At 44.2% G+C, this 23,372-nt stretch overlaps 1 protein-coding gene across 1 annotated transcript in view; it reads right to left on the reverse strand.

The window, feature by feature from the left end:
• Positions 1-23,372, reverse strand: part of KPNA1 (karyopherin subunit alpha 1) — a 311,573-nt gene that overhangs the window by 243,918 nt on the left and 44,283 nt on the right. The window contains exons 2-3 of the mRNA XM_085621023.1: positions 16,062-16,198; positions 7,767-7,871 (exon numbers count right to left, since the gene is read on the reverse strand). Of these exons, the coding sequence (XP_085477149.1) occupies positions 7,767-7,871; positions 16,062-16,190 (234 nt within the window). The 5' untranslated portion in view covers positions 16,191-16,198. The remainder of the gene's footprint in view (positions 1-7,766; positions 7,872-16,061; positions 16,199-23,372) is intronic.

Here is a 23,372-nt window from a genome sequence, read left to right on the forward strand (position 1 = left end):
CCAGGCGTCCCTCCACAAAATCGGTATACGCCTGCAGGTGGAACAAATTTGTGGCATGGTGCACAGCAAAGGCTGTGGATCCCCTTTCCGCCCCTCTCTCGGAGGTTCTCCTCTTTCTTCTTTCTTTGGCCCAGCAGGGCTCTGCTCTGGGCACCTTGAAAGGTTATCTTTCTGCGATCTCTGCTTTCTTACGGCTTCCTCATCAGCCTTCTCTTTTCAAAACCCTGTTTCGCGTTTTATTAAAGGCATTACTCATATGTTCCCTCCTGTCCCCTTTGTAATGCCTCAGTGGGATTTGAATCTTGTCTTGACCTTTCTGATGTGCGCTCCCTTTGCGCCTCTTCACAATTGTCCCCTTCGTCTTCTGACTCTAAGACTGCTTTCCTGGTAGCTATCACCTCGGCTAGACGGGTGAGTGAGCTCCAGGCTCTGTCATCTAAGCCTCCTTTTCTTTCTGTTCATCCAGACAAGGTTGTCCTCCGGACTCGTCCTTTTCTTCCAAAAGTGGTGACCCCCTTTCACATCGGGCAATCTGTCACATTGCCCACCTTCTTTCCGCCTCCGCATCCTTCGAAAGAGGAAGAGAGGCTCCACCGTCTGGACCCCAAACGTGCACTGTCCTTTTATTTGGATCGCACCAGACAGTTCCGGGTGGACGACCAACTTTTTGTTGGATACGTAGGTGCTGAGAAGGGGAGGGCTGTACACAAGCGGTCCATCTCACGGTGGGTCGTATTGTGTATAAAGGTTTGTTACTCCTTGGCGAAAAAGGACCCTCCTTGTGGGCTGAGAGCCCATTCCACCCGGGCCACAGCGGAGGCTACTGCCCTGGGACGGGGAGTTCCCTTGCAGGACATCTGTCAGGCCGCGACATGGGCCTCACTGCACACGTTCGCCAAGCACTATTGCCTGGACAGCCAAGTCCGGAGAGATGGCTTCTTTGGCCGTTCTGTTCTCCAGGACTTTCTGGTGTGATCTTGGTTCGTAGACCCACCACCGGGGTTGGTATTGCTGGGGTATCTATTCTAAGGTGAGGAATCTAACTAACGTGTTTCTTTCAGATGAACAAGTTACTTACCTTCGGTAACGATGTAGCTGTAAGAAACATTAGTTAGATTCCTCAACGACCCACCCATCCTCCCCGTTCTGCGAACCGACATCTAGGGTTAAGGTCATCCTGTTCAGGGCCCTAGACTTTGACACCAGTGTCCGTCTCTTGCATGGCTCTGCGTTCCTGACGCGGAAAGCTATGTACAAGAACTGACGTCAGCGCGCGAGGGCGGCGTCTAAGTACTCAGACGACGTCATTCCGGCGCACGACACCAACGACAGACGGGGAGCCGCAGACGACGCCTAGCGACGCGCAAGGGGTATTGCTACAAAAATCTTTCCGGATCCAGCCTGACGCCTGGGGATATTCTAAGGTGAGGAATCTAACTAACTAATGTTTCTTACAGATACATCGTTACCGAAGGTAAGTAACTTGTTTGTTTGCTGGATTAGATTGATTTTTTCAGTCACTCTCTAAATGAGAAGTTATGGGGAAGTGATAATAAAATATTGACAAATCGCAGGCAACACACCATCAATAGTTTCCTCAACAACCGTACTCAGAGTCTCAAAGGTGCCAGGTTAAAGTCAGAAATGCAAGTACCATGAACCTATCCATTAATGACAATGTGTTTGTCGTTTACTGTGAAGCAGTCCCAACTCAACAACCAAAGGCATAACCTTGTGTTGAAGTCGCAAACAAAAGGTGGAAATTAAAAAGGGAAATGGTCTGAGCTATTATACTACCAAACTTCAAACGTGAGGGAAAGCAGATGTGAGAGGTTTATACAGAGCTGGAGATTGTAAAGAAAAGTCAGCTGTTAAAAATGCTGGAACACTAATGAGAGTATTATACAGAGGGACAGCAGCTAAGTGTAATTAAGAGATTCTGGACAAATGAAACAATTTGCTGGTGAAGAAACATTTCAAATCAGACTTGCACAATTGTGTCAGCAGACACCGGGAATAAGGAGGGTACATTGTTATCAATATCATCATCACTTTAGATGTCGCACTGATGTTACAATGATATCTTAGAACATGCCATAAGTGATGTAATATGGGAGATCATCTCAAAGTTCGACATGGCGGCCTGTCTACTGCTCTGGTTTCCTCACACGGCAAAGACGAAAGTGACGAGCAAATTCATTGACCTAGGCCTCATGTTGGCCCAGAGAGAAATTACATGGCACTGGAAATCCCGGGAGGGCCCGTCGGTTGGGAGATGGATGGCTGAGCTGCTGAAATGGTCTAGCTGTGAGGGTGTGCTTCGCAGGCGACAGGTAACCAAGGCAGGGGACGAGAAGGGTTTGGAGTGGGCGAGGGCCTGGGAGATGATAGTACAAGCTCTGAAGGACTACCGGCTGGAGAGTACAGAGCACGACGGTCCGGAGGGCGGGGTTCCATGAGGCCTGGGAGATTACATGCAAAAACTGAGAACAGGCGACCATTTGCGTTAGACCCCACAATCATGGCCCACATCAGCAGCAGTTGGGGGGTGGGCAGGGTGGAGGGGAGTTACTGGGGTGTTGTTGTAGTGTTAAGAAGAGTGCAGGCAGGAAGGATCGTTGGGGAGGGAGGCTGCTGGGTATAAAAGCAGATACTACATTGGGCTGTTGACCTGACATCTCTGTGAGATGATCGCCATGATACTCAGAGTCACTGTACTAGTATGCCGCCCGGCCTCCGGGATGTGGGCTGAATGGCTGTGTGCATTGCTATAACGGTGGGTGTGCTCTGAGACACCATGTGTGTCCAGGTTGACATCACAGATATTTACTCCTAATTCTGCAATAAAAACATGTTTAAAAAAAAATATGGGAGATCATCTCAATTAAAACGGCGAGGGCACAAGTTATAGTTACTTTAGTGAATTTAGTTTAAAATGTAAAGATTTATTAACTGACCTTTTCATGCATCATGTCACTTTAACCGTTTGAGGTTTTTATTTTTTTTTATTTTTTTATTTTTTAAAAGCAGGTTTCGTGGAAGGAGCAGGCAGGCCGATCGGGCTGGGGCCCAAGCAGTTGTCGCAGTGTTCCTCATCTGCAGGGTTGTCTTCTCTGCTTATCGTCTTAGGCCGTCAGGAAATAAATTCTGGGTTCAGGGCTGACCCCTAAATACTGTATTTAGGGGGCGTTTTAGGGTCTTGAGGGAGTAGTCACAGGGCTACTGACCTTAGGGTGACTACACCCTTGGTGTGCTCAACCCACGTGAGGGTGTGAGCACATTCCCCAACCCTGATTGGGGGATGCCACCATCAGCAAGGTGGCAGGTGCTGAGGAGTGGGCTTCAACTCACCTCCCCCACCTGAGGGGATGAGTTGGCATAAGTGGACACACCTCCTGGGCTGGCTAAAGTTTCCAGTCTGTCATCAAACCAAACAAGCATTGGCATAGCCAATAGGTCTCGCCTTGGGGACCTTATAAGTGTTTAGCCATGCAACGGTTGATGTTGTTGCACCAAGGATATTGTGCTGCATAACTAAATACGTATATGGTCCCAAAATCGAGACCTATTGGCTATGCCAATGCTTGTTTTTATATGGAAACAAAATTTGCTTCATCAGGGCAGAGGAAAATCTAACTCTCACTGAACTGATATTCCCAGGGATTTATCGTCTGAACGTGTCACTTTCACTGTTTCTTTAGAAGGAGACTCCCTAAGCGATGGCACATCAAGTTTGGACATGGGCTTTTGCGTTAAACACACCTTTGTAATACAACACAAAACCCTTTAAATAACCCTATTAGGTTCGGCAGTGGTACATTTCACATTTATTATGAACGTATTTCATTAGAAAGCATTGTAGCAATCAACACATCAGAGCTTAAAAGAGAAGCAAGTCCCAATCTGATTTTAGTTTTTGCATTCTACACTTCCAGCCTCTAGTTTTGACAGACGACTGAGCCTGCCCAGCCCTATGAGCCTTTTTATAGGTACCAATCCTGTTAACCCACACACACTCCACAGAGGCCAGTCCGACCTGTCCTGAGTTTTTAACCAACAACACTCTGCATGCCTGCTCCTACAGTCCCACGGTGGTAATATTGGGAAAAGAGTAACTACAATTTCCAGCATGCAGAGTAAAGTCAGGAGTGGCTGCATGTCCCTGGTGACATGGTGTTAGCTGGAGCTACAAGTGTTGAAATATTTTTTTTAATGATTTGTGCTAAAGATCACAAGACATAACACTATACAGACAGACCCTAGAACATAAATAAAAAAAAGAATAAAATGTGATGAAAAATGAAAAATGAAAAACATGCAAGTGTGTTTATTATTCTGAGATGTTTGATACTAAGCATCCCAGAATTCAGTAAAGCCATTCTGGTGCTAGGAAACTCGTAATGACCAGTTTCTGGGCCGTATACTAAGGATGGTTTTACATGCACTTATATTAGCTAAGGATGGCCTTAGATATTATAGGAACACGTCTGCTCATGCAGATAGGTCCTCTCATGAGGTATAGGGCACCCTGCCTTAAGGGTGACTTAAATAGGCCCCATGCAGTGCTGGGCAGGCAAGGCACACAGGAATGCGTGCCATGTCGACTTCACTTTTAGCTGCACCACAACACGCAGGCTACAATGGCGGTGGTGTACGTTTAAAGTGAGAGGTCCCCGAGGGTGGCATAATACATGCCGCAGCCCTCAGAGGCCTTCAGGGAAGAGGTGTGGCGCAGCGGCCTGGGCAACTGACTCCAGAACCCGGGGGCTCACGGTTTGATCCCTGGCACCGGAGGCAGATCAGCCCAGCACCATGTGACTCTGGGCAATCGCTTGCTTAATCTTCCTGAGGGCCCCCAGCGCCGTGACACCTTCGGGTAATTGTTTGCGCTTTACAAATACTGGACATTTTTTCCCTGGCTACCATGCCCTTGGGACCATAGGTCCCCCTTACAAGGGACTTAAAGGTAGGCGAGAAATGTGCCAATTTTGGAAACAATGGTACAGATTAGGGAGATAACACAGACCCCGGGAACCTGTTAAGCAAGGACCCAGAGCACACTCAGTGAAATTGCAAAAGGTTAGAGTGCAACCATGCAGAAAGGGTACTTTCCTACAAGCCCCCACTGTGCTCAACGTTCGGCCATGGTGTTACCGAGACCAATTCCCTGCAAATGGCATCTACAAAGCGCAGCCTCTGGTCATAGGGCCAGGTCCTGCACCCAACCACTGCAGGTAGCCAACATTCCACGGTTGTCCATTGAATGTGCACGACAGAAAGAAGCGGGGTTCCAGAATGGTAACCCATCTGTGTAAGGGAGCTTGGGGTGGACAATAGGAAAGCTATACCTAGAGTGGTCCGCAATCTCAATACGTAGATGTGACCGAGCGGTACCCTCACACTACAAGGGAGAAGTGTCCCTCGGCTGATCACCGCTGGTTTAGCCCGTACCCTATTGAGGTTACATCGGGTGCCGGTTCCTGTGCACCTACCCTCTACCAGCGGCTGTAGTGTGAGGGTACCACTTGGACACATCTACTTACTGAGATTGTGGACCACTTCTGTCGTGCACATTCACCACTCTTATCTAGGTCCTGGAGAAACGGTAATGATCCCTCGGACAAACATAGCGAGAAACATGTCGACCTTGTGTTTAGTTACACTGGCACATTAGGCCTCATTGTAACTCACTAACCTTCTGGTTTTTTAACCTACCAGGGGTACCACACGATTAAAGAACCCATCAGTTGAAACCCATAGGTATTTTTATTCATCTCAGCACGCACCTCACTATTATTTTCACTTGATCCACCCCACACACCTACACTCACCTAATGGCTTTTCTCTTAAAAAGATCTCCGTCAAAGAGACCCTTTGGGGGCCCGTCGGGCATTGCAGCACCAGCCCGACGAGGAGCAAAAAAAGCCAGATGATGAAGCATGACATCCTTCGGGGTGTGGGAGGGCCACTAAGAGGCAAGACCTAGCCCCAATAATAAAAGATGCATAATCCATTTACATTTCCATAAGAATTTTGCTCACCCACTCCAGTTTAAACCTTTTGATCAATTCTCTGAAAATCTGTTTAACAGTTTTGAGAAAGTTGAACATCTTGGCGGTTGAGTTTGCAAGCCATGTTTTTATTGTAAAAGTTTTCAACTTGCATGGCCATTTATTCTTTTAACCTTAAGTGATAGTTTTCCTTATAGAAGGACAGATTTTGGGACATTACTAGTTATGTCGTAAAATGGCATTCCCATCGTCCGTTTGAAATCCAGCTTATTTCATTGTCATTCTTAGACAGAGTAAACTTCCCTTATAGCTAATATTAAAGTTCATTTTAATAAACCGATTTTACATGTAAACGTTTCTAGATTATTATGACAGCATTAGTGCTAAATTCATCAGGACAGGAATTTAAAAGAAAAGTGTAAGCAATGGGAGGTTGCACAAATAAGCAAACGTCAGCAAAAGGAAATGCTGGCAACTAAAAACATGCAATAGCAAAGCCAATGGCTCTCCCCTAGGAAAGAGCTATTGGTTTTGCCAAAGTCATTTAGCTATGCTGTACAGAAGCATTGCAGCTGTTGGCAGAGCAGAGCGGCACATGGGTTAAAAGTAGAAAAGCACATTGCATACCGAAAAGCTTATATGATAAAAACAAAATAGTGCACTGCAAAAAGACAAGCAGGAATACATGTACATTGTCCATGCTCCAAGGAGGAGCCAACGCAAGAAAGGAAGGGAAGTCTAAAGGAAATAAGCAATTGAATGATTGCAAATGTGAATGACATAGGATACAACTAATGGTATGCTGTGGGCTGGTTGTAAGCCCACTAAATGTTAAACAATACGTCTTGCAGCACAGCGTATGCACTATGTAGATGAGACCTAAAAAAGGCAGTCTAAATGTTACATTCAATACAGTCACAAAAAGATCTGGCAGTGAATGTAATGCTATTTAACCTGACCGCATACCTCCAACTGCCTCAATCCACCCCAGAGTGTTTATACGCAACACTTTTTTTTTTTTTTTTTTTTTTAATCAAAACCTTGTTTTTTCCCCCAGTTCAGGTCATGGGTACTTAAGCTCTAACTGATTTACTCAACTAGCTAGAAGTACTGCTGGCTTCAAATATTAAAGTACACAAAAGGTGATGGATGGAATACTTGAATTAATCTCAACCATTGATAATTACTCTGGCTCTCATCCCAATCCATCCCGATTTTGCACACCATACCACCTCAGTTTGGACCCATCCATATGCATATCAGTCTTTACCCTCTCCAATGCGACAGTCCAGCCCGAACTGCCAAGCCAGCTCCTCCTTGAACCAAAACACTAGCAATCCAGAGCCGTTTTCACCCTTGTTGGGCCCAAACTGAGGTGGCACAGTGGGTGAAAAATGATGGATTAGGATGTGGCCTTGAGCGATGGCATGTGGCTGTGATTAATGCAAGCATGTTTTGATAGCTTCAAATACTTAGCACTTCAAATGGACTACTGCTAGCATTCTATGTTACTCATTAAACACAAATGTAGTTGCATCTTAAAACATGATTTCCACCAGTGGTTTTCCCCCAGAGAGCGCAACTTTACCAATATCAGAAACCTGGCAGCAGCCATGCATCCGTATCATTAAAAAGATGCTATCACCACAAGTAGCACAACTTTATCAATCCTATCAACTTGATCAATTCAACATCTCTGGTTGGTAAACCTTTCAGTACAGGAATAATCAAACCAACACCCAACACTGTACTTACTGCAGCAAGATCCATGTTATTGATTTGTGCTTCATGAAATCCTCCATCCGACATGCCTTCTTCCTCAGTTTCTTCTGCACAGGCAACATTTCTTCGTTTGAAGAGCTGAAAACATAATATTCCAGATACTGACATTTATTCAGATTAACTAATTACGAACCATAATAAAAGACAACTCCAATTGTGGCTTTCAGGTGACAATTATTTTTCAATAGAACATTTTGAAAAGTTACATACTTGTAATAACTATAGGGATTTGGCATATTCACCAGTGCATTCATAAGAGGGCTCTAACTTAAGGATGAAAGAAACCAACTCCAGTAAACTTTAAAATGTCAATGGTGGTAGCCCAATACGGCCCACCTTATATGGTCAAAGCAATGTAATTTGAACCTGAAGACTCTCCTCTAAATTCATGAAAGGCTAGTAAGAATATTTGTATGTCAATCTACAATGTGATAGAGGACTTGCTAGATCACGAGGCACCAGCCACTGTAGTTGAGTCATGGTTGGAAAGTGATTAGAATGGTCTGCCCCTCTACAAAGAGTAGTATATGTGCCCTCAGAGAGGATCTAAGTGGTCCGAAAGCTAAAATTGATTAGGTCAAGCCACCAGAATGACAATCGGAGGCGTTCTGAAATTTACAGAAGGAGTTTCAGAAACAGACGGGTCAGGGTAAACACACAATGTTACCTACACCAAAACAGAAGCTGGTTCCCTGACCCTCCTGAAAGTAAACAGTACTGTTGAATATCAAGCAGGCACCAAGCGCCTTTACGGCTCGGCAACCCCAGGCTTCAAGTCGGAATCAAATGTTCTAACCTTCCGATATGGGTGCAGAGATCAACCCAATATTGACCAGTGGTTCTATTGCCATCAACTCCTGCAATTTAAGAGGTCAGCAGCAACATGGCTGGGCTGATGACCTGCTCTCGAACAAGAAAGTTTTGTCATGCTGTTGACTTTTAAGACTATGAACACCCAGGACGTCACCACTGGAAAGATAACTGCTGTGGACCGCTTTCGGTTTCAAGATGTTTGCAGTGAGGGACCCATCTGATAGACTCAATGTACTGAAGTAAAGATTCTACCAGAGTGAGACCCTAACCAGGATGAAGAAGGAGCCAAGTATGGAGCACACCACCAGAAGGGTTGGGGCATGGACTACCAGTTCAGAGTTAGCACCTGCAATGTGCGGACATATGAGAGTTAGACTGTCCGTCCAAAAGGGAACAGTTTTTCAGAAAGAAAAATAGTTTGCACCTGGTGGTTCAGAAGAATTATTAAAGTCATAATTTGTAGAGAAATATGTAGTAAAGACTATCATTTATCTCTTTTCCTGTGAAAAAATAAAGGGGATACGAGAAGTGCAATAGAAAAGCGGTAAAGGGACTTTTGGCCAGGACAGTTTAAAAGCTGCTTTTTTGGCCATTCTTCAGTACCACCCAGTAAGGCATCTTTTTGCTTGGTTTTTCAAGCTCAAGAGTTATGTCTCCATTAGCAGATTCAGCATAATGGCGATTTAGGCTTAACTTCAGTAGGGCTGGTTTCTCCAATGCGATTTTAGCTGATCTTGGCTTTTGCTGACTGTTCTGTCCTGAAGCGGTCTTCAGTCATGAAACTGTTTCCCGAACTAGAACCAGGCTGAGTGAAACATGGTATGGTACCACTCCAGTTTCTTAATCTTGGACGGCAATTAGAAAATATTGAATCTGCTCTACTCGATTTATACTATAGTAATCCTTGCCAAGTATTTCTTTCGAAAACATTTTTCCATATAAAATTTTAGTAATGTAGTAAATCCTTAGCCATCATGGAGTTAGAACTTCCTGGTACTTCATGCTACATCTAGGTAACTCTTCTCTGAAAAACCTATAAAAGGAAACTGTTTAGCCTTGCGTGTGCTTCACAACTCCAATGGATTCCTGCTTTAATCTATGTATTTTTTCTTCTGGAAAGTTACAATTGTTTATATTGAACTGCCTCAAAATCTTGGGACTTTTTTTGCCCCAAGATCAGAATTTTTCATCAACCTGCTACTAGTTCTACTCCTCAGGAGTTAACCAGTGGCAGCTGCCAGCTATCAGCTATAGGGACTGGGGGAGATGGAAATAGAAGGCAGAACGAAAAGAAAAAAGAAAAATCACTTTCCTGGCTTGCACGTCTTCACTCCTACCGATCTTCTCCACTTTAGCATGGGCCCAGTCAACTCCCTTAACCAATCCTGGCACTGCTCTCATGTTGAGAGCAGCACCAGAACTGGATGGAGTGGGCTGGCTGAATGCTCCTTCATGCCCTTTAGGCCTGTGCTGGGTCTCCACCCAGCTGTTTAAGACAACTGGCCAAAGTTACATGCAAAGTTTGGAACACGCAGACAGCCTGTCCTCTGCTGCCAATCTGCAGTAGAGGACATGGCCCACATGTCTCTGGGCAGGCTGGCTGCTGAAGTGCGGCAAGTGCGCACATAAAGCGCACATAAAAAATAAAAAAAAGGCAAATAAATATTTTCAGCGCCATTTTATTTTTCCTGCGAGGCATGCAAAAGGCAGGAGGGCGATGCTCCCCTGCCCAAGTGAAAAAAACGCCGCTGTAGTTAACATCCTGGTTCTGAATTTGGAATTAGCAGGTGCCACGACTTATCTACAGACTAGAAGGCACCCAACAGAAGACCAAAATCTGACAGCTTGTTTTTGTTCTTGAGGAAGGGAAAATGGGGCGTTCGTACAATTTATCCAATTTATGATCTTAATTTATTCTGACCTGGTAAATTCTTACATTTTTAATTAAACCCCAGTATTCACAACTAATGATGTTTCATCATAGATATCAAATACCTCCCTGAAGCAGGCAAAAACACTAAGGGCAATGCTGAGCGCATGAGTCACTATCCAATTAAATTCTTGATAGGAGTGTCATGCTTAGATTTCACCAACATTAAAACTATTATCTTAAAGTTCTGAATCAATGCTTAAACAGCGCATGGAAAATGTTATGTTCATTGCAACATACGATTACACAATTTTATGCAGACTCCAGAGCTAAATTCAGTGCCATGACAGATCAGAAATGGGGATTACCATGATGAAAGATGAAGGTAGACTCAGAGGCCTCTGGCCAATATGTGGTTTCCATAAGTGCACTAAGCAACGACTGACAAAACACTAGGTGAAGAAATGGTTCTACAAGTACTTAGTCCAGAAAAAAAAAAAAAAAATCAGAATTGACTTGTTCCTCTAAAACTATTAGTATTTAGGTTTTTCATTGAACAAAATATTGGACTGTATTCAGAGAGTTAAGGCCTAGCAGATTTAGGATTATGGTGTTCCGATAAAGAAATAATTTAGAAAGGCGGCATTGGTAATGCAGGTTTCAGACCGAGAATTGGAGTTAATTTTGTTGTGCCTTACTGGATGAGTGTAAGGAATTAATTTACTGAACAAAGCCAGCTGCCAATCTGAGAAGGATCTGACCCACTATCTTAAACTTAAAGGGAGAAACTGACTGAGACAATGAAACACTAGACTTAGTGAAAGTCATCCAACCTCTTCCCTTACACATGTATATTTCCAACTCTTTCAAAGGGTGTATCCAGCTCCTATACTCAAGTGCAGCCTTTCTACCTCCAGCAGTGGTTCTTCTGATACACACAGGGTAAGAGGTGGACTGCATAAAAGCAGCAAACAGACCACAGCTTTCACACTACTGATTGGATCAATGAGCCGTGTTGATTTAGGTACAAAGGGTCGTGGACCAGGGCCAGCGGACTCGATAATTCTCGCCTCGGTGCCTACTCTAACCAGGGATCACACTCGGCAACTCTGGGCATTAGCTTGCTTCATCTCCACAACGGCCCCCCCACATTCGCCGGGGATGGCTGGTTTCACCTTGGAGATACCCAGGAGGGACCATCTCACAGGGATAGCCAGGACGGGTTCCCCAGCGGTCTAAAGCGCCACAACGCCTCAGGGCAGCAGTGCGCTTTACAAGACACATACATTTACAATGGACGGAAACACTTCCCTCTATGAGAGCAAAGTAAGCCTTCTAGGACTAAGGACAAAAAGGATATGGAGACAGAGGAAAGGCACAGAGACCTCTTGGTCGCTGTGATGCCTGGGGTGCAAGTCTGATCTTTTCCCTAAAAGCACCTTATTTTAGATGGGAGGGTTTGGGCATAAGGAACATAGTCCAGCTCCTGGAGACTTGGAGCAAAAGAAGGTGTGTCTTGAAAGGCCTTCACAAGCTACAAAAAAACTCATCTGTCCAGTACTATTTGGATAGCCCTTATGTTTGGCTGGCAGCGGGCCCACATTATACTGTTGGCTTTAAATGAAAAGACTCCAATGATGCCCACCTATGCCCTTATACTCTGTATTCATGGCGTTGAAAGGGAAGTATAAATGTGCAGATCTTCTGGCAATAGTCTGGTAACAAGGAATTGTCAAACATATGCCGCAGTTATAGCTCATATTCAGTCATGAAACTGGTGTTGGTATGAATTAGAGACCCTCCAGCCCCAAGGCAGAAAATAAATTTTGCCACCATGTTCATGTGGAAGATGAAGTCATGACTGCAGTTGCCCACAACAGCCTGAGCTAGAGGGTTTGGAGTTCGAACCCGCTTTTAGTGCAGTTGTCCAGACACCGAAGATAGCTAGATTCAGTGTGTCTTTTATCGCAGCCTATGAGCCTGCTCAAAGAAAAGGGGTTCTCCAATTAGTGCTAGCTATAACAAGAGAAACAAGCAACACCACTGCATTGTTACTCTTTTTTCCATCATGGGCCCTGGTATTGTGGTAGATGCAGCTCAAGTTAGTACCAAGTGACACAGCTTGGTTGGGTTTAGGTCCTAGTATATCAGTAACAGCCTTGAAGTCAGTCTCTTTGCCAGGTTCTCGGCCCCACGAGTCAAGGCAGGACTTAATAGTTGCATAAAAAGGAGCTTTGCCATTCTCCCCCAATGTCCTGTTGGGGTATCTGGGAAAGTACAGTTGACAAGACAGAGCTCAAAATCTTGGATGAGGCTGTTTCCAGAACCAGCATTAGCAGGAAACAAAACTCCATGATTGAGAATGGATAAAAGAAAGGGCAAATATCAGGCCATGATCGAAAATGGTTTACGTATGTAGCTTAACCTTTTTTTATTATGGAATGCTCATTAATATTTCTACACATTAGAACGGAGTAGCAAGTTCACTCCAAATTCCGACAAGGGATAAATCAAGAAAATAGAAAATACAATTATGTGTACACTTTATAGAGAAAAGATTAACCATAGATCTTTAGTAGGTGCGAACAAGCAGAACCACTGGTCTTGCTCAAGGCTTCCGACAAAGCATCTTGAAAATTACTTAATTCTGTCGAAATTAAGTTTCCTCAAGCTGTTGCTCACCTCATGGAATGGGAGGTCATTGAGACACACAATGTCTGCACCAAAGGCGGCCTTGCTTTTGCAATATGTCGCGCCTCAGGGGATCTCTTTCTAAAGGGCACCCCATCCTTGCTCTCATTTGTGGAGAAAGCACGTGCAGGGGACTAGATAGGAAACATATAGGTCTGATTATTTGCTGCAGCTAACCTAGGAACAGGGAGGCAGTTTTAAGTGAGAGCAGAATGTAAACAGACAGATGTTTTAGATACTTGGAGGAGGTGCTCTTCCTTGTGCACTCCCATGTCGAACATTGTGATGCAGCAAATGTTAAAACAATTGCTGGCTGATGTTAAGAAGATGCGCGCCACCTTCCCCCCAAAGGAAAGTTTCTCTACAGCCAATGGAGCCTAGAAGTCAGCAGGTCACCAGCAATGTTCTTGACAGTGGAGGCCTGCATGTCAATGTTCACCATCAGCTGTATTGAGGTCATCTCTTTTTTGAGAGGATGTCCTAAGATATCACAATTAGTTCCTCTGAAGTGCAGAGGTGAAGGAAACTTCTTCTGGTTCTTTTTTGGGGGTGGCGAGGTTATCATCTGGCTCAGTTTTGCTAGAAGGTAAATCCTCTGCCTATCCTTCAAAGTGTATGCCACACTGTATAACATTAGTAATGAGTACACTTCTAAAGGCAAGCTGACCGTGGCCAAAGGAACAGCACCAGAAGAAAGTTTGTTGGGAAATTTTGAGCAAATGTCAAAAAAATTATTTTGTAGTTATCCTTTCAAATATGAAAGGGAATCCTTGCTCAAATGAGAATAAAATAGTAAATAGCTTACTGACTCTCCAATCATGGTGGGGCATGGACTGTCAGAATAAAAATAAACACCATTCCTTGCTCAATTTTCCTTTTTTTAAAGCAAGTGTACAGGGTGTTTTCAGTAAAACGGTATTAGGGTATGGCTCAATACTAAAGGACATTGTTTAAAAAAATAAATCTTAAATTATGTTCCTTTGCAACATTAATTTAAAATGAGCAAAGAGGGTTTGCAGATTTGAAGAGAAATTACACTGGCCGGGAATACTTTTTTTTTTTTTTTAAATCCCTTTATGGAGAACCAGAGTCTAACGTTGTACGTTTGTGTTTTGAACTACTCTTCTGTGTTGAAAGAGTACTGGCAATCCTCCTTCAGACCTTAGTGCTGATTGCCAATCTGACACCAGCAGTCATTGTGGTTGCTGAGGCTTTTGCTGCACTGCTGGAATACTCTGTTACCCTTGCAACTGTTTTCAGTGAAGAAAATCTGGCTGGTGCCTTTCATCCTGCCAATAGAGTATCAACTAGTTAGCGGGAGAAACCTCTGCCATAGGAATTACCCAAGACTCTGAGGAATCTCACTACTCAGACCCAAGGTCCCCAAAACCCATGGAGTCCCATTTCACAAATGAGAGCATATAACTTGCAACAAGTAGATCTAACTGCAGTCTAGGATTACGCCTAATTTGGAAATTCGAGAGCTGCTCTGTGTCTTGGTAAGCACAGCGAACAAATGGAAGAAACACCCTCTTTATGGTGGACTCCCAAGAGGCCTTATGCCAGAGGGATAAAAATGTGCTCTTGCTAAAGTATTCAGTTGCAGGGATTCAACAAATTGAGATGACAGTACCTGTGGGACAGGGAGGTCAATCTTAGAGGCTCTACCTGCAAAATCAGGTAAAAGGAACTGTGTCAACAGGACAAATTACTCTAATATTATACTTTTAATGTTCTATCTGAAGTAAAGCAGTTCGGTTTACCTCAATTGACCTCATAAAAAGCTTTGAAATTAAGAAGCGAGCAAATTACTTAATAAATGCAATGAGACTGGAAGGGTAAAGATTCAGTTAAATATTTAAAAAAACACTCCCCTCAGATTCAGGAAAGGGTACAGGGAAGGACCACATAACCATGTTATGCCACCTCAAAGACATAAGTTCTCAGGATAATAAATCGGAGCCAGATCCGTTATTACCATCAAATGTACTAATCAGATCTAGTTATAAATGTAGCTACATGAATGGAATCCGTTGAAAATCCACCTGTCCGATACCCACCTCCTGTAATACAAATGAGTAAAAGGATACATGCGTGACTGTGCTCAAGGATTATGTTTAAATCACAGGGCTTCAGAGGAAATCTAAATGAAAACAACAAGTCAATCAAAAAAACGTAAAGACTGTGGGAGTGATTCTCACATGTTCCCTCAAAGAATACAATTGCCAAAACAAAGATTCCTGGATGCTAACTTTTACTATTGGCTAGCTATTTAAATAGTGTGTCAATATATGGAAGAAGCCATACCGAGAAACCATAATAGCTAAAGAAAAGACAGAACGCTCACACCTAGCAATAGAATCAGAATGAAATCATAGCAATGAAAACCGGAATCTTGTCCGAAGCAACGTACACCGATACCAAGTGCCACAAGACGCAGACTAATATCAATGAGTTTGCCAGATTTCTTATGGCAAACTGGAACAGTGCAGTCCAAATGATTAAGAATACCCTAAGTTCCATCAGAATAGAAGCACCTTCAAACAATGGTGGCATTAAGATGGAACAGGTGAGCACTCGGGTTCTCACCTGTAAAATCTTAAGGAAGGGGATACGGAGGATGACGAGAAAGTCTTAACCATGGATAACTCTGAAGCTTTTCAAGATCAAACTAAATCCAGAAGCTAAAGGGATGGTTAGAAATCACAGATTATGGTTTTGAAATTTGTGCAGTACAGGATGAGAGGCACAAATGGAAGCCACAGATTTCTCCTACTCCGCTCACCAAGGAGGCAAGAGTTGCTTAGGATTTACAAATAAAGAGGTTGCATCCATTCAAAGAAAACGATATATTTTTTGGTGCATTAAAAAACTGCAACTGCTGGAATATATACCTGATCTTCACGTTTCTGCTTGCGCAGCTGAAGCCCCTCTTCTTCTCGCCGCCGCCTCATTTCATCTGTATTCAAAGACTTGTTCTTATAACTCTTCAGACGGACATTCTCTTTCACTGGAGTAGTCATTTTGATTTCTAAAGACAAAACGTACAAGAAAATGCTAACATTTAGATTCAACGGACCAATGCAAATCAAACCTACACTTGGGCAGACCCATAGCACCAACACTTGAAGCCCGTTTTAGTGACCAATATTCCACTTAACATTAATAAAAGCTCACTTATTTAATTTCATGTTACTCCCACACACAAAGTTGCTGTTGGCACCAACGTGTTTGACGTAGTCTGAACTAGTTTAAAAAAAAAATCTACCTAAAGCAAACTGGTTAAGTGTAGAGATCAGAGCAGCTCATGGATCACACCAATAGTGGTAAACAATGGAGGATGTGTGTTGTCCAGTGTAGGATCAAGATACTCAAGAGAACCTATACTAAAGTGAATCCAGTAAAATACAACCAATATTTAGAGTCAGGGCAAAGTCGATAGAACAAATATGAAAACCTTGCTTTTTATAGAAACAACTTCAAATCTGCATCAGTTTTTCATGAGAATGGGTCCTGAAGAGGCGGGTGGGCTTCCCACTCACACTCTCCAGAAGGCAAAAGAAAGTGCAATCAGAGACGATGGAGTGAGGCGCCTTCGTTTATCCAGAGACCCTCAGAGGTGTTGAGGGGGGAGGGATGGAGACATAGAATGTGCAATTTCTAAAGACAGTGGTCCCTAGACAATCAGAATAATAAGTCTCAGACAGCCACGACTCGGGCTGCTCGCCGCCGGGACCGCACATCACGGACAGGAGCAGAGAATCCCTCAGAACTCTCCCACCCCAGGACCGCGACCGCTGCAATAATTGGAGTATTGCTTTGCACCCCAGCAGGATAATTAATTCCTCCGCTTAGCGATCCCAGCGCCCAACGTGACCTAATTTGTTATCTCACGCAATAACTAAATGTACACAGGCATGATAACTAAGTGTCCGGATGATGATCCCACCATTAACCTAAGGGATCGAAACGCAGTTGACAAAATGTACACCATATGCATATACTATACTGTGATGCCAAATGTGTAGTGGTGTCCCCACGTTAATCAGTCTGTATTATCTTCAAACGTTTATGCAGACACGCCCTCCTGGCCTGAACCCTTCCCTAAATGTTGTTTTTGTTGGTTAATGTTAGTAGGACGCAGGTTGTTTCCCACTTGGATTCTTCTCTTACTTTATGTCATACAATCATTATAAATAAAAAATCTGTCCAGCTGGACAAATAATATAGCACTGATTGAGTCTATATTTATTAATATTATTCTGATTGTCTAGGGACCACTGTCTTTAGAAATTACATACGCACCCAAGGTCCCTGACCAATTGCATATTGGGTTCCCTTGTGTTTTCTTAACACGACAGAATGTGCAGGCACTGCTAACAACCATATTGCTCCAAGAGACCAGTGCAGACCTATTGTTTTTGAGCAATTATACCAATGTAAGGACTCCAATGCAGATCCACACTGTACCGGAGCATCATCTTTGTGCTGACAGCGGCTGCCGGCACAGTGCCTGATCCCATGACCTCTGTGCGATAGGAGAGCTCGGCCCACAAAAGAAAGGTGGGGGTGTGAAAGGTACAGGTGTCTGCAACCTTTTCTACAGCGAGAGCTACTTGGGCTCAAGAAAAATCCTCCCGAGCTACCAGCTAATTTTATTACTGTACAATAGTGACCTTATATGTTAGCATTACAGTAGTGACCACCCTAAGCAGAATTATCCATAGTGACCACCCAATTCTTCATGCAACCAACAGCTTTAGGAACGTTTTCGAAATGCAAACTTTAGTCTTCATCAGACTATCAGTTTCTGAAAATATACATATTGTTTGCCATTTACGGCAAACAAAAATCAATTTCACAGATGGAAAAAAAATTCCTGAAAAAATAAAATAATTTCTTTAAAATTAATGTCTTCATTTTTAAGTACACATCACCAAAACATCAACTTGGCATTTTCATCACATACTGACATGTACAAATCCATCTCATAGTAAACGGATGTTCACCGTAACATCGATGCTGATTGTATGCTGATAATGCCAATACCCACATTTATACCATGCAAAAAGAACTATTGATGGCCAGAATGCAGAACAATGTCATACATTCACCCTAGTACAGAGATCTGGGCCTAAATCCATCGTTTTTTTGCTCACCATGCCATTTCAGTTTGGACCCAGCGATATGCAAATCAGTCTTGACCCTGTGCCCAATGGGAACAGTCCAGCCCGAACTGCCAGGCCAGGTCCTCCCTGGACTGGAAACAAGCATCCTAGGACCGGTTTCGGGGTTTCACCCCTCTTCAGCCAGGATAGCTTGATTCCAGTGGCATGGAGAGCACGCGACTCACGTCTGTGCATACCCGTCCCACTCGGGGTGACAATTGCAAAAAGAACTATTGATGGACAGAATGCAGAACAATGTCATACATTCACCCCAGTACAGAGATCTGGGCCTAAATCCATCGTTTTTTTGCTCACCATGCCATTCCAGTTTGGACCCAGCCATATGCAAATCAGTCTTGACCCTGTGCCCAATGGGAACAGTCCAGCCCAAACTGCCAGGCCACTGGATTCAAGATAGCCTGGCTGATGAGGGTTATGAACCCGAAACCGGTCCCGGGATGCTAGTTTCCGGTCCAGGGAAGACATGGCTTGGCAGTTCGGTCTGGACTGTTCCTATGAGGCACAGGGTCAGACTGATTTGCATAAGGCCATGTCTGAACTGGGGTGGTGGAGGGAGCTAAAGAATGATGGATTAAACCCAGATCAGTTGACTGGGGGGTGATTGTTTGATTTGCTCAAACGCTCCATCCATCATCCCCTTTGGTATCGCTTCACATTTATACCATGGCCAGCATTGTGCCAAGAATGGATAAGATAATGGCAAGGAAGCCTACAGAATTACATTAAGGTGGTTGTGGGCGAAACATTATGTTAGGAATGGCTAAAATTAGGCAAGTCATACTCTTAGTATGTCAGTGATTGCTGTTCTTAGGACAGCAATAGACCAAGAATGCCCAAAATATATCAAGGAGGACCATTATTATGCAATTACTACTGTAATTCCATGAACAGAAACAAATGTGCCAGGGATGAACCCCTTATGATGGGTGCACCATATACTTTTGGTGACCTTTAACACCAGGCATACCTTCATTGATCAATTCTGTTTTTAAGGAGAGACACATGCAGACAAATATACACAAAATATATGCACACGGGTATGCACACCGAATCATGCACTTAAACTCTTAACTGTCACAGCTCTGGACCCAAACAGTGTTCTCCTCAGCTCCTAGGCTAATCTGACATGCATTTTCACTCTGGCTTCTGCAGTCTCACACTTGGAGTTCACAATGGCTACTGCTGGAACATTTGCACTCTTCTTTCATTGCCCATTTTCCACGCTCTTCATAGCGTGACAGAGAGAATAGGATTTAAACCTTGTCCAATCTCCTTCTGAATTTGCTAGATTGAGAGTGGAGACAGAAGGTTGTGTGGCAGACCTGGCAGGCCAAAACCAAAGGAAATGATGGACGGAGTGTTGAACATTGCAAGCACTCACCCCCAGTCAACTGATCTGGGTTTAATCCATCACAGTTCTTTAGCCCACTCTGCCACCCCAGTTCAGACATGGCCATATGCAAATCAGTCTGACCCTGTGCCTCATGGGAACAGTGCAGCCCGAACTGCCAAGCCAGGTCTTCCCTGGACCGGAAACAAGCTTCCTAGGACCGGTTTCTGGCATTTCAGCCATCTTCAGCCAGGCTTGCCACTGGATTCAAGCAAGCCTGGCTGAAGACGGCTGAAATGCCAGAAACCGGTCCTAGGAAGCTTGTTTCCGGTCCAGGGAAGACATGGCTTGGCAGTTCGGGCTGCACTGTTCCCATGAGGCACAGGGTCAGACTGATTTGCATATGGCCATGTCTGAACTGGGGTGGCAGAGTGGGCTAAAGAATGGTGATGGATTAAACCCAGATCAGTTGACTGGGGGTGAGTGCTTGCAATGTTCAACACTCCGTCCATCATTTCCTTTGGTTTTAGACCTGGCAGGCCAACAGTGTGTGTTTTAATGTTAACATGAGACCTTGCCGTTTGGTTGGCTGGCTACTACTCTTAAGGGTATTGAGATGAGCAATGCTGCCTTCTTTAATATGCACATGTCCTGTGAATTAGGTTCCGGGTTTGGCTCCACCTCAGAGCTAATTCTAAGGCGTTTGTGAGCTATTAGTAGCTCCCGAGCTACTCGTTGCAAACCGCTGGTCCATAAGGATCTGGAGATGGTAGAAAAACCGAGGTGCTGCCTAACAGTTGAGAGCAGGGTGATTGGAGGGTGGTACTCCGACAGGAAATATTTTTATCAATATTGTAAATTATGCAGGGAGTTATAAGATTTGGTCCAATTATTATAATTTCTAGCCTTAAATACACTTCCAGAGCACCAGTTTGCACAACACATCTGCATACCATGATATTTTCTGGTACAATTAATCAAACTCTTCATCTAACTTTATGATTTTGCATTACTGAACAGCTTCAAGATTACATTTTTACATCTTGCAATTCCAAAATAAGCACATTCAACTCTAGAAACCAGGGCACTCTTCAGGTTGTAACCTTAATCACATTGTACATAACCTGCATAATCAAAAGCTCATTATTTATTAGGATTTCTTGTTTTCAGTATTTATTTTTTGAAAATTAAAATGGGAATTTCCAGTGTTTTAACAAATTCCGAACAACAAGAGGTTAGAACTATTTACATATTTGAGCAAATACCTTTGGTGGAGACTTATTTTCACCACACAAAATATATGCAAAGTTAACATTTTTCATTTTAACAGTCATACAGAACAATAATTGTAGCACAGCACGGGCATGAGGAAAATGTTACTTACCTGCAAGCATCCATTTGTGGCGGGTAGTGCAGTAGATTTACATGCTGGGCATACTGCTGCCATCTAGCGTTGGGCTCAAACACGTGTGACTTGTTTTTCTTCAATCTTCAAAGAAGTCACAGGGTATAGTGACTTCACCAATTAGTGATAACGGACATGGGCATTACCTCCAGATTGCTTTTCCGCATGGCGGGTGAGGAAGGAATGGAATACAGAGATACTTATGAACGCAAGAATAAAGGTAAAAAGAGAAAAAGGCGGTGGAGGGGTGTGGAAGTGTGTCCTCTGAACACCACAAGGGGCTATGTCCTTCCTTGAGGAGGATCATGAACTCCGGGGGAAGGTTAAGGTAACCAAATTCTAAGACCTTGAAGGCTCGAACTCTTGCTGGACTGGGGTAAGGCTCTCTCTTCTGGTGTTGAGAAATGCCACTATGAACGCTTGGGACTGGAGGTTTGATTGATGGTGAACCCTTGACCGTGAAGCATGTGGTGGCCTGGGATGGGGGAGCTAAGCACTGGGGTTCAGTTGCGATCTTAATCAGCCAGTCATGAAAGTAAGAGAAGACGTGAATGCTGGGTCGCCTGAGGTGTATTGGCCACGATTGCAAGACATTTGGTGAACACTCTGGGGGCAATAGGCAACCCCAAAAGGAGGCACTCTGAACTGATAATGCTGACTGAACTGGAGGAACCTGCGGTGAGTGGGGTGAATTGGATGTGAAAGTAGGCGCACTTGGAGTCATTACCCCCTGCAGCCCCGTCGGAAGTAGCCGCAGAGAGTGGTCTACTATGGTTGTTGCCCCCTAAAAAAAGGTTGAGGCCTTGTAAGAGGGTCTTTGAGCCTCCATGGTATTGAGATTTCCTAAAGGCGCTGCGGGCAAATGGTGTGTGCAAAGATTCCAGGGCCTTTGCAGTACCTGTGACTTTTTATAGTTTTTCTCCAGCATCTGGTCAACCTGCGGTCTGAAAATGTGCTTTCCATTGAACAGCCCATTGAGCAGATCCTTTGGCTTGAAGCCAGAGATACGCAGCCAGGCGTGTCAACCTAGGAGGTCACTGGAGTGGATATTGTGCGCTCCTGTGTCAGCAGCAGAGGGCACATCAGATGGTGGTGTTCGAGAAGAGCTTGATTTGGAAACTAGTGTTGCAAGGTGAAAGCACGGAACCCACTCAGTTGTGGTCTCGGGAGTCCTTAGACCTGTTCACAACAGCTAGTACAATTTTATCTGGCTTAGGGAAGCGGGGTGGCGAGGTGCACTTCAACTGTGAAACGGAGCTGTTAATCAGGCTTGTGGTGTTGGAGGTGGTTACCTTAGCCAAAAGGTGCATGCAGGGCGAGTAGAGCAAAACCCTCTGGAAACAGAACAAGCATTTACAATGCAATGGTCTCGGCATTGGTAAAGTTAGAGCTATTGGCATTGCTCATGACATTATTTTTGTTTATGGTTTTGTTTTTAAAACATTTAAAGAAACGGCATTGTCATGAGCAATGCCATAGCTCTAACTTTAACAATGCCGAGACCGTTGCAAGGTGGAATCAACAAAAGGCATCGGCCTGTTGATCGTCAACGCCAGCATTGGGGACAGCCGGCGGGGGCTTCACGAAACCCTTGCGGACCCTGCATTTCTTCATTTATACGCATGAAGAACTGTCTTTAGGCACTTTCGAATTTAGGGGCATATTATCAAGGAGGGCGTTAAAATTATCGCCGCTTTAGCGGCAGAAAACTGCCGCTAAAGCAGCGATAATGGGCTTGATAATATGCCGCAGAGAATTCCCATAGAAGCCCATGTTGACACCAGAACATGGGCTTCTATAGGAATTCTCTGCGGCATATTATCAAGCCCATTATCGCCGCTTTAGCGGCAGTTTTCTGCCGCTAAAGCGGCGATAATTTTAACGCCCTCCTTGATAATATGCCCCTATAGTCCTTTTTTTATACACAGCGCATGAAGCCGGGTCTCGGCTTCTTTCCGAGCGCTCCTAACTTTACTAAAAAGGAGGTGAAACCTGAGAGAAATGAAGTGATATGCACGGACTCACTCAACGAGAATTCAGGATTGCAACAAGTCACTTCACAGTGTCCCAGTTTTAAAGTTTCGCCAAACACCCGGAGACATAGATACCTTACTAGTTTGTTTTGCTCGACATTCATAGGTACAGACTGCATTCGTACAGGGTGCGCACGAAGAGCCAGTCGTTATTTTTAGGGGGTGACACGGTAGCTGTCGAGATGAAGTGTATTGCAAGCCACTCTGCTGCTTCAGGGCACACGAGATGCGGTGATCGGGCGGGCAGG

Source organism: Triturus cristatus, chromosome 8 (genome assembly GCF_964204655.1).
Source record: "Triturus cristatus chromosome 8, aTriCri1.1, whole genome shotgun sequence".
In the NCBI taxonomy this organism is placed as follows: Eukaryota; Metazoa; Chordata; class Amphibia; order Caudata; family Salamandridae; genus Triturus; species Triturus cristatus.